The 20,015-nt window shown below is 31.8% G+C and overlaps 1 protein-coding gene across 1 annotated transcript in view; it reads left to right on the forward strand.

The window, feature by feature from the left end:
* The window catches only part of C15 (homeobox protein C15), a 42,330-nt gene extending 22,579 nt beyond the window's left edge, over positions 1-19,751 (forward strand). The window contains exons 3-4 of the mRNA XM_065511349.1: positions 619-847; positions 19,404-19,751. Of these exons, the coding sequence (XP_065367421.1) occupies positions 619-847; positions 19,404-19,605 (431 nt within the window). The 3' untranslated portion in view covers positions 19,606-19,751. The remainder of the gene's footprint in view (positions 1-618; positions 848-19,403) is intronic.
* The last annotated feature ends 264 nt before the right edge of the window (positions 19,752-20,015 follow it).

Below are 20,015 nucleotides of genomic sequence, written 5' to 3' on the forward strand. Positions count from 1 at the left end.
CACTTTAAGCAGGATATTTTTCATATTTCTACACAACCAACAATAACAATTAGGATATTGTAGACCATTTCAAATGGGTAAATACTAAATACTAGCACTCGCTTTATCGTTTGTAGGCTAGTTAAACGTCTAATTGATTTCACAGCAGGTAGAGTCAGTCACTCACTCCTCTGCTACTCCTTCTTCAACTCCTAAAACTAATGTTTAGAAACGTTACTAGTAGTAATTAAGTCAATATGTGTGTGCATCGGTATCACAATGTTTGTATGTGTAACCACTTAAATAGTTTCGTTTTCTGCTGTAAACTCCTTAATGTCCTCTCTCAAACACTTGTTCACGCACCCCAGGTAGCGGCTATACACTCTGGCTATTTGTTGTTGTTTTAATGAAGTCCGGAAGTAAATATCGGAAATTGCTTGTTATCTGGGAAAATTTATAGTTGCGTTAATTGTTTTTACCTTTTTTTTGTAGAAAACAATTAAAGGATCAGTTTTTCTTTTTTAATTTCGTTAAACACTTTTTTGGGGACTTTCGTTTATTAAGTTGTATAATTTTAATTTTTTATTGAAAAAATTTGTCTTATGTGTGGTTTCACATTTATTATTTGTTTGTTTACAGCTGCCTTTCCCATTGCCCGTCGCATTGGCCATCCCTATCAGAATCGCACACCACCAAAGAGGAAAAAGCCCAGGACATCGTTTACACGCATACAGGTGGCCGAATTGGAGAAAAGATTTCACAAGCAAAAATATTTGGCATCTGCGGAGAGAGCTGCTTTGGCGAGGGGTTTAAAAATGACTGATGCTCAGGTGAAAACGTGGTTTCAAAATCGAAGAACGAAATGGAGGTGAGTTTTGAGAAAATAAAAATTATGGAGTTTTAGACATTTTAAGTAATTTGATGAGAACTACATGTCCACAGATTGTTGATTTTGAAAGTAATTTGTGAGAATTTCAAAAAAGTCTATAGAAATTCTTAGCATAGTACTTTAATACGAATTTAAATGAAATATTCATTATGAAAATTACTAAATTGACGTCTATTTACATCTTCTTTACATAAAAAAGGATATCGGCGAAGCCATTTTCCTAATATTAAGAGCACCACTTCAGATTTAATGCTGCCTATTTTCGCCACTTCCGAATTGTTAATTCTACTTTTTTTAATTCTTTAGAAAATGGGGTTTCCTTTAGCAATATTAACACTCAGCTTCAAATTTTAAATTAGTTGAATGATGACTTTCACAGCACTTGTCGATCCGAAAGAGTCATCGGGATATTTTAATAATATAATCTATGCCTTTATTAATAAATGAATGAGAACTTTTTGTTCATAATTGATAAACTCAAGAAGTTACTCTATCCTGTCTTGTTAAAAATCTGTCCGATTTGTCAATCCCAGTAGCATTGTCTGGTATGTCGTTCTTCGCAGTCACTCCAGTGGAATTACCATTGAAGGTTTTAGCACCTTCGACCATATACATAGTGCCATCTTCTTTCTTCGACATTTCAGAGGGGGAGGTGATTGGTTTTTTTCCATAGTTGAAAAAATACTGCCGCTCCAGGATGCCACTCAGATGCGTTATTACCATCATTTGGTCTGATATAATATCATAGAGAACATACGTTAGGGCAAGTACGGATCCATGTGGGTGAAGTAAATCCCTCCAGAACCGAAAAGTTTTAATATAAAAAAGGAAAATGTAAAATAATTTGGTTAACCTGGATCCGTGCCTGCGTTAGAGGGTGCGGTTATGTTATTTAGGAGACTCAAACCGCAGTCCCAGACCAACATCATAATGCAAACGCTACCGTCCGCTAATCCAAACCACATCATACTTGGAATTAGTGGTGCTGCACCCACTTCTTGTATTGAAATTCGAAATTAATTCTAAAGAGTGGTTGTTTATTATTTATTTACTACTTCTGTGATTCACATTTTGGTTACCTAACAGCTTTATATCCTTTGATTCAAAGAAGTTAATTTGAAGATGTCAATTTTGAACAAAAGCCATTGAGTGCTATAACCGTTTCAAAGAATCTGTGTTAGCTTCCTAACGCTTCCTAACTCTGTAAGTAGTTTCGGCGGTGGAAATTTATAACAAAATTCATTGATGAAAGAACTGGTTCCAGAATGGACCCTAGAGTAAAAAAACAACTTATTTTTATGCTAACAAAAAACTCTGATTAAACTAGTTCAAATATTCTTCTAAAGAATTAGTGTTTTCTGTGAACTAATGCTTCCACAGAACTAGTTTTGAAACTGGAATTTTCAAACAATAATCAGATGTTCATTCCTTCATAGAAATTTCAAAAACAAATCCAGATCAAATATCGCTCCAAAGAATGAGTGCTTGCTGGTTAACGCTTCCACAGAACTTGTTCAGAAGGTAACAATTTGAAACAAAATCATTGGTTACACGAATGGTTCTAAAACATATAAAAATTATGGGTAATAGCTTTCTAATGTCACCGTAAAATATGATAATTTCAGATAAAAATCATAGGTCGTATTTATTTTTCATTTCGTCCAACATTTCTCCTATTTTTTATCCCTTCCAAAAATAAGATTTGTTTAGGTCATCAAAATGGATATTTTTTGTGAGATGATTTCATTGTTGGAGTCAAATTACTTACCTTCGAGATATTTCCTTAGGTTTGGAAACAAAAAAAAGTCACCCGGTGCTAAATGCGGAGAATAGGGTGAAAGAGAGAGCATTTCATAGCCTAATTCATGGAAAATGCACATGTATACCATTTTGTGCACACGACGCGGCAGCCATCTTTGCGGAAAGCTTTATCATACCCAAGTGATCATTCAATATTGAAACCATTGAGCCATATGAGATGCCTATGGCTTCCACAATCTCCCGCATTTTCAGAGCAGACGAAATTCCCTTTTCTCCTCAAGCCACGAGGTAGTCTGATATCAATGGCTGCCAAACACAAACTAAATGATGCAGCTTCTTCAAATTTTGACAGGAGTCAACTCAGTTAAGAACAGGGAAATTCAAAAAGTCGCGGTCTTAATGACCCACTCTTGTATAACAAATACTTGTTTTAATCAGGCTTTCTAGAACAAACACTTAAATTAAATGAAATTGAAAATAATGAGATTCAAAAAAAAAACAAGTAAGAAAGCCATATAATACCCTACACTAAGTAAAAGAGGAAAAATATTTTTCTATTAAAATTTAAATAATTTTTATTTTTGAGTGATTTTCGGAAGTGGGCTTTATATGCGAGATATGACCAATTATGGACCGATCACCATAAAATAAGGTCGTGTGATTTATGTCTATATGAAAGTTAACTATGTTGAATTTTGTGTGTATACCGAAATTTTTAAGCGATTTATGCACGTTAAAGTGATTTTCGGAAGCGGGTCTATATGGGAGCTATGACTAATTATGGACCGATCGTAACAAAATTTGGTGACATGAATTCCGTTTATATAAAACTTATTTGGAGCGGAATTTGTGTTGATACATATATAAATTAAACATTTATGACCGATAAAGTCCAATTTCGAGAGGACATTTGTATGTGGGCTAGGTGAAATAATGGACCGATTTCAGCCAGTTTCAATAGGCTTTGTCCTTGAGCCGAAAAAGTAATATGTACCAAATTTTATCAAAATATCTTAAAAATTGCGACCTGTACTCTGCGCACAAGGTTTACATTGACAGCCAGCCAACCATCCAGACGGACGGACGGACATCGTTTAATCGACTCAGAAAGTCGATCGGTATACCTTTAGACCAATATTTTTGGGCGTTACAAACATCTGCACAAACGCATTATACCCTCCCCACTATGGTGGTGTAGGGTATAAAAAATTAAAATAATTGAAGAATGAATATTTTAAATAAATTTGGATTGAATTTAAATTAACTAAAATGTAATCATTCAAACAAGTATGTACTTATATATGAAATTATATATCAGCCATTACTATACTATTTCTAAGTAATGCAGATGTTATGAAATAGTTATTGTTAAGTTGTTCAGTAATTGCAAGTCATTACCAAGTTTTTGCTGAGTAGTTCCAGAACAGTTCAGTTCACAACAGTTCTCCCTTGCAATATGGCATTAATCACCTCTAAAAATTAATACGGCTCATTAACTTTTATTAAGCACTTTCGAAAAATTAATCACAAACATTTGATTTGTTAACAATAATAATAATTAAATAATTAAAAACATATCAAAACTCATTTAAATACAGCCACAATTAATGTTCAAAAACTATATGAAAATTTGAATTTGAAATTTACACGCTTAAAACTAAATTTTACAACAACTGATTAATAAACATACAATACATAAGGAGTGAGATCGAAAAATTCTTAACACACGTTTTTCATTACATTTTTTAACCCAAGTATTATTTGAATTTTTTTTTGATCAAGTTACCTTTGAAAAACATGTCAGTTATTATGTGTAATGTCAATTATATTAATTTTTTTGTTAATCTGATTAAAATGAGTGACCAGAAAAAAGTGCGTACTGAAATTATTAAATATTTTCAACAAAACCCAACTTGGTCTTACAAAAAGTTGGCCAAGCATACAAAGGTCTGCCGTCAAACTGTTTCCAATGTTATTAAACAGTACCGGGAGAACTTGTCAGTTGATAGAAAACCTGGTTCAGGTAGAAGGAATGGTCCACATGATGTTTCTAAAGCCAAAAAAATAGAACGCATTTTCAAAAGAGCTCCCAACACATCCGGTAGGAAAGCAGCCCGGTTAGCTCAGTGCTCGGACTATTTGGTACGAAAAGTTAAAGCTAATGCAGGTTTAAAAACATACAAGGCTCAAAAAGTTCCTGACAGGAACGCTACTAAAAATTTAGAGGCCAAAAACAGAGCACGGAAATTGAAGTCAAGTTTTATAAAAAAATATTCTTGCTGCATAATGGATGACGAAACGTATGTTCTGGCAGATTTTTCGCAACTTCCAGGTCAAAAATTTTATGTTGCTGATGCTCGAGGGAATGTTGAAGAAAAGTTTAGGACCCAAAAGCAGACAAAATTTCCCAGAAAGTTCTTGGTATGGCAAGCAATATGCAGTTGCGGCAAAAGAAGCCACTCATTTGTTACAACGGGCTCTATAAATACCGAAATTTACATCAAGGAATGTTTACAAAAAAGGCTGCTTCCATTCATAAGACTTCATAATGTGTCCACTTATTTTTGGCCTGACTTGGCATCCTGTCACTATGGCAAACAAGCCCTTGAGTGGTACAAGAACAATAATGTGGTATTTGTACCAAGAGAGGCAAATCCTCCAAACTGCCCGGAGCTAAGGCCAGTGGAGAGATATTGGGCTCTTGTTAAAAGAGATTTGAAGAGTACAAAAAAGGTGTCCAAAAGTGTGGTAGATTTTAAACGGAGATGGACTACATGTTCGAGCAAAGTGACAGAAAGCACTATAAAAACGTTAATGGAAGGGTTTCCGAAAAAGGTTCAAAATTTCATCACTAGTGATTAAAACTATAAAAATAATTTTTTTTGTAAATTGTAATAATAATTTCAATCAAATAAAAAAAAAATTAAAGCTGTAAGTTTAGTGGTTTCTTTTTTATAAACATATATGTATGTTAAGAATTTTTCGATCTCACTCCTTATGTATAAATAAATAAATTAATAAATTAAACAAAATATTCATAGTCATAGTGAACAGGCATAGGAAAATTTTTAATGAAAATAATTTGTGAACTGCACGAAATGCCATAATTTCAATTAAACATTTGAGTTTTGTTCAAATGGAGGAAGACATGATTACGATTATTTGGATATTATTTAGCAATTAAATTGTATTTACTTTCATTATATTTAATAAATTATAATTTCTATAGTTTTAGATTTTATAACAACAAATACATATACATATAAATACAATAAATACAATAAATAAATGTCATATGGAAAATCCAACTAATTATCATTAACCATAAATTGTTAATTTTAGTTTATAGCATTGAACACATACAAAAACCGATTAAATAATGATTCAATTGCTGGTTTCTATATTTTTTTTGTTTGAATGGTAATAAATTCCTCTATCATGTTGACAATATCAGTTAAAATATTTGAAATGTTTAATTGAAATACAGCTAAACTCACATTCAATGATGTTATATTAAAATGACATGCATACTAAATACATAGTACGTATGTATGGATATGTAAATAGAACTACGATTATTTATTTCTAAATGTCTAAAATGCATGTATTAAATCATTTAACATTATTGATTTTCCCTTGTAAACGAGCAAATGGAATGACCATTTGCCATTAGAATCTATTTTGATAAGAAACAACTCAATTAAGCTTAAATTATTAAAACGATTATTTCAACGATTCATATCGCCATCTAGTTTTCTAACAATAGAACTCCACTACAAGTTAATCCGCTGCCATTTTGTTTTTCTTTATTTATTTAAATTCTAGAAAAAAAAAATTGTTAAATCATGAATGACAAAAAATGGAAACCTTTAACGCGTCCGTCCACCCCCATTTCGTTTTATTATGTTTCATTAGCACTAATGAGGGTTGTTTTGTTAATTTTATTTCATTTATTTTTTTAGAAAATATGTAAATAAAGCATGTGTTTTTTATTGACATTATTTTTCCTACACTTAAAAAAAATTATATATTTTAAGTAAAATGGGACATGTCGCGACATGCCACCAAAATAATTTCCAAAATGTATAGAAAGTTAAGGACAATAATTAAAGCTGAATTATATCGCTTTAAACTGAATCATACCTCAAAAAAATTAAACAAATCATAAAAAATTTACATTTTCTTGTTCTAGAACACATGATTAAAGCCAGTATTTGTTATTTGAACAAGTTGTAGGGATGTTTTACAGAACCTTTCCTTGGAATGGTTCAGGAACCAGTTCTTAAATAAAAAACTTTTCCTTTAAATAGTTACTCTCAAATTTAGTTATTCGTAAGAGTTAACCTATGATTTGAAATGGTTCCAGAACTAGTTCTAACATCAGTGTTTTTTGTTTGCAACTGGAATTAATTTTGAGGATCACTTCAGATTTCTATTTCTACGATTCTATTACAGTACAGTTCCTGGTCTCTATATACATACAGAAGAATTATGTATTGGCCATTGTTACCATAACCTTTTCCCATCTTTCTGGCAACATATGGATTCCGAGTCAGTAAGAACTACTCATCTTTTGAGGCGTAGAACGAATCCAGCCAATATAGGATACTCTGTTCCAAAGTGAAGCGTATCTCAGAGAGAGCGTTCTGCATCGATCCAAACAAATATTATTCACCTTCCAAAAAACTTAACAGATATTGCAACATGTGACCGAGCGTTGTCATGATGGAATATTACGGTTTCATGTCTGGCGGAATATTCTGAGCTTTTTCGGCCAATGCTCGCTTCAAACGAATCAGCTACGTTCGGTATATAGTCTGGATAGTCTGGTCAGATCCACAGGACCCCTTTTTCCCCACCAAATACAGAACATTACCTCAGCGCCATGGATATTTGGCTTTGGTGTCGATTCGGCTGATTGGTCAGGCTTCACGTACGATCGTAATAGATCCATTTTTCATCGCATGGAATTATTGGGTGCATAAATAATTTTCTTTTATAGCGTTCAAGCAGCACTTCAGAAATGCAAAATTGTCTTTCAAATTCTCTTGCCTTTAATTCGTATGGTACCCACTTTTTCTGCTTTTGGATGAATCCTGATATTGAGTAGGTTAGGTTATAAAGGCAGCTAGTTATCTATCAGCTCACTTGGGTCCATTAAATTGGTCCCTTTGTGTTACCCTAAGGATCATGCTCAGGGCCTCAAGAGGTCCTTCACATGTCAGAAATGGGTTCAATGCCGAACCAACCTGACGCACGAATGAACGAATCCAACCTCCTGACATCCAGAGTAGATAGATCCGCTAGGCCGTGCAAAAATGGACTACCTATTGTCGCAGTCCGCACCCCTGCTAGGGCAGTGCAAAGACAGAGGAGATGTTCAATCGTCTCATCTTCGTCTTCATCATGGCAACTCCTACAGAAGTCATTGTATGGAGTATTCAATCTCCTAGCATGCTCACCTATCAAGCAATGGCCGGTGAGCACTGATATCAGAGCTCGTAGCCTAGTCCGAGGTAGCCCCGTGAGGGACTTTGACCTATGATGGTCAAATACGGGCCAAGTGAGTCTCGATATCGAGCAATTTGTCAAATTAGACCATCTGAGCTGAGCAGACTAAAATAATTTACACTGTATGGTTGACTTACAGCAAGATATCCTGAGTAGCTCCCAATGATTTTGAAAGATCTCGTTTAGTTTTAAAACAATCTTCATGGTGTAATGCCTCCAATTCTTGGTCTTCTTCCCTGTCCGCACAATACATCTTTCGCACGTTGAAACCGATGGGACACATTCACCGTATGTTTTGGTGAGCAATAGGTGTTATTCAGCGGCACTTTTTTTCAAATTAAAGAAGTAAAGTAAAACTTCCCGCATATGTCGCTGTGTTGATACAAAATTATACATTTTCGTAGCAAAACAAAACTTTGTTGTTTACACTATAATGTTTAATAACTAAGTGAGAATAAATGACAGATATGTACCCTTTGATTCAAAATAAATTTCTTTTATAACATTTTGTTGAGCATACTAAAAATCAAGAAAATCCATATTTAAATAGCTATCAGTTCAAATTCTTGCAAATTTATTGTTAAAATTCTAAAGATTTTATTAAGTACTATGTAATTCAATTAAATGAATTTCAATTAACTCTTTATAAATAATTGCAGTGGGCAAAATATCTTATTATTATTTTAATTTAATTAATACAATGGCCAGCAATCACTGCCTTTTCAATATGAATAAAAATAAAACAATGTATATTGTAACACGCGATTTTCTTTAATTTAAATGAAAAAACCCAAACAAAAATAAAAAAACAAGCTCATGGCAGTAGACATTTAAATCAATAATTTAATGACATGATTTTATTTAAGTAACGAAGGCATAATAAAATAAACAAAAGCTAAAGATTTCAAGCATAACGCTCGCATACATTTAAATTTACTACCCTTAAAACGAAAATATTTATGCTGCTTTTCGTTCCTGCTGATTACAAATGTTAATGTCTCTCAATTTGACAGCTTTAGATCTGTTATATGTCATGATTGTAGTATGTTTGCTGTTGTTATAACATTTAATATAATTAAATATAATTGTTATTGCTTATGTTAGCCTGGAAGCCTGTTTGTTTGTTTTTCCCCTTAAAAGAAATAAATCTTCTTAAACTTTGCAGTGGCTCCAGGAAAAAGCAAGGAAAACGGAAACAATTTAATTAGTCAAAACATATATTTTCTCAAATACATATACATATTTATACTTACTTGTGTATAAAAAATGTTTGTATAAGTACACACAAATAATTTTCCACCTGAAAATCTTGCAACTATTATTTATCTTCTGAGCAAAAACAAAAGGAAAAAGGAGCTTAATTGTAATACACATCTCTAAGAGAAAGTATGCTGTTGCTGTAAGGAGTTGAGTGTGGAAGCATTTTATTACAAGGATGTGGTGTTGAAAATTTCAAATAAATTTCTAATTAAAAATTTATACAAGTTTATGGTTAAATTGGTAAAGTTTTAGTTGCTTTTTTTGGCAACCATTATAAATGAGTTTTGAGTAAAATTTTGTTTGTAAATGGAGCAGTGAAAAATGATTTTAATATTTTTAGTTTTAAGGGTGGAAGAAAACACTTTAAAACCACAAATAGTTTTTCTATAAATCAAAATGATGCAGATTTATGTGTGAAAAAAAAAACTTAAAGTAATTAAAATGTTTATAATAACAAAATATTTGAAATTGGCCTAGAACAGTTACCAGCAAATCAATTTATGAAGGAAACCAAATCAGTGGTCGGCATACAGAGAACAGGCAACTTGAATGGTGTATCTTTCGAACAAGGTTTTTGTTTTTAATAACTTATGTATATGTGATTTTGAAGGCTACATATTCTGTCATTTATTCTCACTTAGTTATTGAGTTCTTTTTTGTACCAACATACACGCAGAGAAAAAATATAGTTGGGCATAGTTACTGTAACCATTTCAATATTGTTACAAGTTTTTTAACTATATTATAGTCACAGTAACCATTTACATGATTGTGGTAACCATAATATGGTTAACTTACGATTCACATTATTGTCTCAACCATATATATGGTTACAGTAAACATATATATGTTTGTGACAACCATTTATATGATGAAGGACTTATCATATTATGGTGCTCTCGGCTTAAGGCTTATCATAATCTGAGAACAACATATTATGATAAAATTATTCATCATAAATATGGTTGCCACAAACATATATATGTTTACTGTAACCATATATATGGTTGAGACAATCATGTGAATCGTAAGTTAACCATATTATGGTTACCACAATCATGTAAATGGTTAATGTGACTATAATATAGTTAAAAAACTTGTAACACTATATAAATGGTTACAGTAACCATGCCCAATTATATTTTTTCTCTGCGTGTAGCGTCATATTCGGGAAGTTTTGCTTTACTTCTTTAATCATAATATTAATAGGCAAGTCGATTTCTTTAGACCCCTGTTACTCTCACATTATACATTTAATTTGGGCAAGAAATATACCATTTTAAATGGATTTATTCACAGAAGTGCAGAATATATATTTTATTAAAATCGGTTCAGTTTTTTAGGAGTTATACGCGTTTAAATATGTTACTAACACATATGCAAAAACGTGTACATGTGAACATTAAGCTAAAAAGTAAACAAAGCAATGCGTGTTGTTGTTGTAAATAAATAAGAGAAACAATTAAACAGTATTGATTTCGCTCTGTTTTAAGTGAGAGTTGTTATAGAAAACAATGAAGAAGAATATTTTAATAATTTAAAGTCGCTTAAAAGAAATATTTTGAAGGTTTTTTTTTATTTTCTCAATATGTAATTGTGAGTAAATAGTTATTTTATAATATCTGCAGAACTATAATTGTGACGGGCTTTAAACTTTATACGAATCAATTTATTATCACTGCATGAAGTTTAACCAAAAATGAGATGGATTGCAATAGGTGGCGAGTAAAGATTTTTCAAACTTTGTCATATGGCTCTTTTATCATTTTGCATAGTTTCGCTGAACATTTTCGGGATTGGAGTAATGGGCGTGGCACACCCTATACAAAGTAAATATTTAATTTCGAATATCTGGAGAACTATTACAATTATAAAAGTGTTTAAGCTTTTTACGAATTAATTTCTTATTACTGTGCGGAGTTAGCTGAAAATAGGCGAAATTAGATTAGAGGACGTAGCACCTCCCATACAAAGTAAATATTAATTTCGAATGTCTGGGGAACCAAAATGGGAGGGCCGGAAAAGGATGTGAGTCACCTCCCATACAAAGTTATAATTACATGATTTTTCAAACTTTGTTATTACCATTTTACAGAGATTGGCTGACAATGGTCGGGATTGCAGTAGTGGTGGCACCTCTCATACAAAGTAAATAATTAATTTCGAATATCTGGAGAACTATAATTCTAAAAGTATTTAAAATGTATATCAATCAATTTATTTCCATATTAAAAACGAAATTATTCTTGATCCTTTGATCGGCTTAGTTGGAATGACGCCTCCCATATAAAGGAATGTTAAAGTGAAGCTTAATATGAGTTATTTTTTTTTACATTGTACGTAGTTTAATTTTACTAGGATAGGGGTAGCGAAGTGCACCGCGATATACTAGTTTGAAAAAAAGTGCCGCTTGAGCACACCGATGGCTCACCGAAGCTTATGGTAAATGTGTTTCATCGGTTTCAACGTGCGAGAGATGGTTTGTTCAGGACAGCCAAAAAAACTTTGAATACCAAGAATTGGAGGCATTAATCCATGAAAATTGTTTTAAAACTCAACAAGAACTTGCAAAATCATTGGGAGCTACTCAAGCAGCAATTTCAAAATTATTGCGAGCAGCAGGATTCATCCAAAAGCAGGGATTTTGGATACCACAGGAAGTGGGACCTTGAAAGACTATAATAGAAAATAATTTTTGAATTGAATCATTACTTGCGATGAAAAATTAAAAATTACAATAACCAGATGTTTAAGATTAAGAGATCGTTCGTGAATGCCTGCCAACCAGACGAATCGACAACAACTCCAAATATCCATGGCGCTAAGGTAATTCTCTGTATTTGGTGGGAGCAAAAGGGTCCTATCTGTTGTGAGCTGCTGAAATCCGGCCACACCTTCACAGAGAACCTGTATCGAACGCAATTGATTCGTCAGAATATGAGGCCAAACATGAAACCGTATTATTCCTATCACCCGCTTTATAGTCCAGACCGTGCCCTGTCCGACTACTATTTGTTTCGATCGATGCAGAACGCTCTCTCTGGGATACACTTCACTGTGGAACAGAGTAACCGATATTGGCTTGATCGGCCTCAAAAAATGCGTAGTTCTTTTGGCTCGAAATCTACACACAGAAAACAGATTCATAATAGCAACCGAATTTGTTGCCAATCGAATGATTCGGTTGTACACATAGAATTGTTCGGTTTTAGTAACAGAAAATCAGTGGATAGAGAAGAATTTCGATTGAAGCAACCAAACTTTTGTTGCCACTTCCAAAATTTTGTAGCCACAGCTGTAAAATTCGGTCACTAAGGCAGAATCATTGGATTGGCACCAAATTCGGTTGTGAACACGAATCTGTTTTCTATGTGTAACAACTATAAGTTAACATATAACCAGACTTCGGGTTAATGGGGGTAAGAATATTCATACTCAGAGAAAAGAAATGACTTCTATTTGGAAACGAATTAGCTTAATTTAGCATTAAAACCCGATTTTCTTAATATTTCCCTAGTCCAGATTAAATCATTTTCTGTTCACATTGAAAGCAAATTCATTAAATTCAAACACTACGCAATAATATTCCCAGAAAAACCAAAATACTGTTAATACAACTTCAACCATTTGAATATCCTTTAGTAGACATAATTATACTATAATTATACTTAAACGTTTAAAATAGACAACAAATTCTATGAGACTATTAGTACTTTTATGTCCTCATAAATAATTTAAGGTTAATTATAATATTTTAAATGTAAGCGACTACTTAAAACAAAACTTTCAGAATATTTTCAACAACCCCTGCTCTCCAACACATAAAACCCAAACAAAAAAAAAGCAGGAGTTTGCGCATTAAAAATAATAATTATTTAATCGTTATATACTTTGTCTGAAAAGACAAAAATAAATGGAGTCATCATTTATATTCGTTGCTTTCAAAACAGGCAAGAAATTTAGTAAATTCAGGGGATAGTTGAGGCCATATTGAATATTTCATAATAATAACAAAAATTTTGTGGTTTTTTTGATAGCAGATGGGGTGGAGGGGGAGTTTAAAGATAAAACTTTCTTAATAAAAGTAAATCATTTTAATAGGAAACTTTGGTATTGTTAAATTAACAATGAATATTATTTGATTTTTACTTGTCTTAAATATGTATATAAGTATTATATAGAAATAGTTTTAGTTTTTCTATTGTATATTGTATTTATAATACTTTTCATTGTGAAACTACTAGTGGTTTCAACAAGTTTTCATGTTAAAATGTGTAATTTTGTAACCAAACTATTTATTAATTAATTATATATTCATTTATGAACGATGAGTTTATGAGCTGGATTTCATAAAAACTTATTTAATTATTTATGCTCATATGAGTAAAAATATCAATTTCAACAGGATTTAATTATTCTTTCGAGTAGCTATGGTTTATGGATTAAGGAAAACTAAAGTGAGTGAAAGGTAAATTAATAAAAAGCATGTGTTTTATAAGAACTTATTTTCAATTTTAATTTGATAGAGAAGATAGTGACTTGATTAAATATTTATTAAAATACTACTACTTTTAGGAATGTTAAGATATTTATGTTATTTGTGAAATATGTATTAAAGTTATAGATATCATATAGTATTAAATTACGTTAAAGAGACATTGGGAAATTCAATAAGGTTTTTTTAAGTTCGTAGATATAAACTCTTATCCAGGGACCGTAACGGTTATAAGTGATATCAAAAAACTTATTTTATAACAGTTATTTTGTGACTTTAAAAATAAAAAATCCATATAAAACAGTTATTTTTCAGCTCAAAAATAAAAGTTCGCATGAAACTCTTAAAAAGAGTTTTAAATAGCCGTCATAAAAAAACTCATTTGAGGAGTTTTATTTTTTCCGTCATAAATAAAAACTCATTTGAGGACATTTATTTTGTCCATCATAAAATAAAAATCATTTGAAGAGTTTTATTTTTCCAGCCAAAAATAAAACTCATTTTATGTAAATTGACACCTTAAGCTTGTCGCTGGTCAGATCATTACAATTTGTAAAGCGCCTTGCATTGCAATTGAATAACTTTCATTAAAATAAAATCAAGTTTTATTTCAATTTGTTATTGTTTGATTCCTATTATCAAAATGTTGTTGTTTTTTTTTCTTAAACAAATAAATTACTACAAGCATTAAATTAGATAGAGTTAATAAAGAAAGATTCTTAAAAAAGTGGAAAATAAACGAAAAGAGTTTTATTTTCTGATGGGAAAAATAAAATTCCTCAAATGACTTTTAGTTTATGATAGTAAAAATAAATAAATTACTACAAGCATTAAATCAGATAGAGTTAATAAAGAAAGATTCTTAAAAAAGTAGAAAATAAACGAAAAGAGTTTTATTTTTTGACGGGAAAAATAAAACTCCTCAAATGACGTTTAGTTTATGATGGTAAAAATAAAACTCCTCAAATGAGTTTTTTTCTGATGGAAAAAAATAAAAGTCCTCAAATGAGTTTTTTTATGACGGCTATTTATACTCCTTTTTTAAGTGTTTCATGTGAACTTTTATTTTTACGTTGAAAAATAACTGTTAACTGTGGAGTTGAGATCATTTTTTGAATATCACAGATTCATAGATTCTGAAAGAGCACGTCAATACGAATCTATTGGTATATAACAGTAAAGCTCTCCATTGACTCTTACGTAGGAATTTTTTTAAATTTATTTGGATAACCGTTATTTACGGTCCCTGCCTAGAAACCATTCACGTTACTAGTGTAATCAAAATTTTGGCAATATTGGCCTTTTTGGACGGTGCTAAGATAATTGCAAAATACTCCCTCAAAATCCATCAAACTAATGATGGATTCGAGCACGAACCTCATTTATTGGATTTGGCTCTTGTTGAAAGATCAATCCGATGTTGCCATATCTAAAACCTAAACTCCACTAAACGTAAGAGTTATAGGATGACTCACATTGCATTTAGTTCCCTTTCAAAATAATTTAAAGGTATTCCAAACTGTTTTAGCCCAGTTACAAGTACGAAAGCATAAATACAGTTGTTGCCTCAATCTACAGACAACATTTCAATTTATGGCCAAGATTTTCTTCTACCAGTATTTTTGTTCAATTATTTACTACAATATGAATGAGTGTTTTATTTTCTGAATTTTGCTGTTTTTATTTTTGCTTTTGTCTTTATTAATCAAGTTGTACGACATGAATTATTGCGTGTGGATAACAACTTCCAGATGAAAAAAAAAAGAAAAACAAACACAAAGCCTTTGAAAAAAGTTTAATAAAATCTATAGAAATGTTAAAATTAAAAACAAACACTACAATATTCTGAAAGAAAGATATGAAAGAGTGTATGAATGAAGGAAGGTATAAACAATGGATAAAAATGTTTTAAATTGCAAAAAAAAAAAAAAAAAAAACATAGTAAAACATTTATTGAAAAAAAATTGGTAATTTTAAATGCAGACAATATGAAAAGTTTAAACTAAATAATGTTAAAGACACTAGTTTTTAGACACTCGAGGAAAGATATAAAGTATGTAAATTTTGTTTAATTCAGCATGTAATTTCAATTAAACTAGCTTAGCTAAAAAAACTTTTAAAATTCCCATTTAATGTAAGCTTGTTAGAAACTCCCGAATTATATTTGAAGCTATCAGCGCAAAAGTGGTGTAACCCCAAACTATTTACTTAGTGGTATATTAAACATACACCACTTTTGCTACATTACTTTTTTCAGCTCCATCTGCTTTCGAATACCAAAGGGTATCATACCCCACTTTTGTATTAATAGTTGGTAATATAAGGACTGTATGTAACACCAGAACATCAACCAAAAAAAATTTTGGGTTACACCACTTTTGCGCTGATGGCATCATTTCTCAACAATGTGAGTAATAGTTCATCTTTTTCAAATCGATAGATTTGTTCTTTGTCGCCTACGAAAATAGAAATGAGCTTAAGTTGGTTACTTCGGCATCGGTGGTCTTGTAGCCGTGATGGTAGCTGTAATGGCGGCAAACTTCGTCTTTATATAAACATGTGTATTTTAATTATGACAGATTGTCGATAGATTGATGTAGTATATGTGTTTAAATATTACAACGGATATTAAAGAGTGCAAAAGAATGTCCTAGAGTGTCAAGGGGTAGTAAAAGCTTTTCATTAAAAGAGTAAAGGATAATGCTAGTTCCTCCTGACCCGGTTGATAAAGCTAACATTTTGGCTGAATTAATTGCAAGTAATTCGCACTTTTCGGAAAGTGATCAACTACTGCCAAGTACACACAGAGAAAAAATATAATTGGGCATGGTTACTGTAACCATTTAAATAGTGTTACAAGATTTTTAACAATATTATAGTCACAGTAACCATTTACATTATTGTGGTAACCATAATATGGTTAATTTACGATTCACATGATTGTATCAACCATATATATGGTTACAGTAAACAAATATATGTTTGTGGCAACCATATTTATGATGAATAATTTTATCATAATATGTTGTTCTCAGATTATGATAAGCCTTAAGCCGAGAGCACCATAATATGATAAGTCCTTCATCATATGAATGATTGTCACAAACACATATTTGTTTACTGTAACCATATATATGGTTGATACAATCATTTTAATCGTAAATTAACCATATTATGGTTACCACAATCATGCAAATGGTTACTGTGACTATAATATAGTTAAAAAACTTGTAACAATATTGAAATAGTTACAGTAACCATGCCCAACTATATTTTTTCTGTGCGTGTATATTCTTTCGAGTTCGTGCTGTTAAAATGGTTATATCGGATCTCAACGTAAAAAAGTCTCCTGGGCCAGATGGCATGCCTGCGCTGGTTTTGAAGCAGTGCTCTTCGACGTTAACTCGTCCAGTAGCTAACCTTTTCAGCACTTCATCCGTGACGACGAATTTCCTGTACGCTGGAAGGTTGCTTATGTCATGCTAATTCCTAAAAATCTGGTTAAATATTTGGAGTCCAACTATATCCTTAATAACCAGTATGGCTTTCAGTATGGAGTCTTGTTAACCTTCCTATCGCAGAAATGATGTCGTTCCATTCACAGTTTTAGCGAAAGTAAAGTGGTGGCTCTAGATATTTCCCAGGCTTTCGATAGAGTGTGGCATGGTCCACTTTCATCAGAACTTATTGCTTTTGGTGTCGGTAACTTCTCTCGATTTATATCGAGCTTTCCCAGATATCGTACTATATGATTTGTTATATATAGATGGGTTCTCATCAAACGAGTTCAAGATAAATTCAATAGTACCACAAGGCTCCGTTCTTTCTCCTACTCGATACCTTATTTTTCTAAATGACCTTTTACGTCAAACTTCCAATCCTATATATTCTTTTGCCATTCATATTTATTCAGTTATAGACCAAGCCTGTCGAAGATTGCGGCAATGAGGCAAAACATGAATGATTTCCTTAATCGGGACCTTGTGACAATCTTAGAATAGGATAGTGTGAATAAGTTCACTTTCAACGCTCGCAAGATTCAGTGTTGCATGTTAACAAAAAAAAAACGAACGACAGACCATGTATCTTCATCTGTATGTATGGGTGGTGTAAATATTGTGGAATCAGTCGCTCTTGATGTTCTGTGCATGATAATTCAATGAAAATATATTTTTCAAGTATCGAAAGATGCATTCAAGTGTCTCGGTTTTCTTAAACGGTATAGGAATTACTTCTGACCGAAAATGGAATACAAGTTCCATGTATGGGTGCTTCAAAATCTCTTTGCAGCTTCTCGACAGCGTACAGGAGAGGGCGAAGGTGATTATTATAGGGTATCCAACTCTATTGATTCGCTGGAGCACCGACGCAATGTGGGTTATATTTCACTGTTCTATTGGTACTACAATTAGGGAACTTGTTCCAGCAGATTTTTACGTAATAAACATTTTCATCAAGCACACATCCCTTTGTAATCGATTGGTTACACTACAGGGAAAATTCGTTCTGTGTAACAATCAATCCGCTGGAGTCTTTCTTGTTATTTTCAATGTAAGAAAGTTCAAATCGAATGTCGTATGGGAGAAAACTATCTTTCCTCCCTCTTTAATCCCTCTTTCCCCCCTCCCTTAACTTATTTTCCTAGTTCCAACACAATGCTTTGTATGAGTAGGAGTCATTCTGTGAGTGCTTATCAGGGAAAGCTCTTCCTTTACTCGTGGAGTGCATTTTGTCGGTGTTAGTCAAATAGGTTATGGAAAATGTGGTACCTATAGGAAGTAGTGCTAAAATGACAACAACAAAACTTAACTTTATCATCGCTTAAATGTTTGATTTAAAAAGTGATTTACATAAAAATGTCATGTATCCTCATAACAAAATTCTATTCTCTATTTAAATTTTAAATTTTATCTCTATAATTTAAATTTAAAACATTAATGTAACATTACTTAACTTAAAAAGGTTATTACAAGCTCTCAAACTCCCCTGGAAACTCTAAGAAACCATTTTAATAATAGATTTCTAAGTATAAAGTGTTTAGAAAACAGATGCTTCTTCATATGAGTCTAAAACCAATTTTCCCCAAGTATTTCCGTAGAGACTTTTTGCTGTTGTTTTTTGTTTTCTTTTGCCTATAAAATACCTAAGATGGTAATTAAAATGATTTTGTTGGCTAAAAAGCCACAAAGGATTTTCAAGTTTTTTGTGTTAACCACAACAACTTTAGTTTAAAATATCTTAAAAATAATCATCATTTATTTTAAGTTGAACAGATTAAAACCCCTGCCTGTAAAACATAAAAAATTAAATTGAAAATGACCAGTAAGGGGGAGGGGAAGTGATTGTTCAAAGAGCAATAAAATATGAAGTTTGATAAACTTTAAGAAAGTTTTAAAAGCATTTGATATTCATGTCTTAATCTACACTGAACGAAAAATTAGGTTTAATTATTAAAATTCCAACTAAAATCCAAATCTAATACATATCTCCTTTCTCTTTTAATTCTAGACGTCAAACAGCTGAAGAGCGTGAAGCCGAACGTCAGGCAGCCAATCGTTTAATGTTGTCGCTACAAGCAGAGGCCATAAGTAAAGGTTTTGCTCCACCGCCATCTGCGTCCCTATCGTCACAAACTGTCAATGGAGCACCACTGGCGGCATTACATGGTTTACAACCCTGGGCTGAGGCATCGCATGCAGCGGGTTGTTAAAGACAAAAAATAGAATCTTAACAAAAAAACTTCAATCACATGTGATAAAAACAAAAGTGTATATAAAAAAATTGAGAAACTAAAACAAGAAATCTAATAAAAAATAATGGCTAAAATTGTATTAAATCACAAAAAATTAAGAAAATAAAATGTAGATTTCATTAAAACTAGGTTTGCTAAAAAAAACTTTTAAAATTCCCTTTTAATTTAAGTAAAAATATAAAAATAAAAAACCCAGCTGTTGTATCTCTTCAAACAATTTGTAAATAGTAAAATAAATACTTTAGTTGTTTAATTAAGTTGTATTCTTAAGTTATTTTTATTAATTAAATTAAGAACAAATTTAAACTATAAACCTAATAAAAGCAATAGTAAAGAACAAAAATGAGAAATAAAAACTTAAATGATAA

Source organism: Calliphora vicina, chromosome 1 (genome assembly GCF_958450345.1).
Source record: "Calliphora vicina chromosome 1, idCalVici1.1, whole genome shotgun sequence".
Lineage (NCBI taxonomy): Eukaryota > Metazoa > Arthropoda > Insecta > Diptera > Calliphoridae > Calliphora > Calliphora vicina.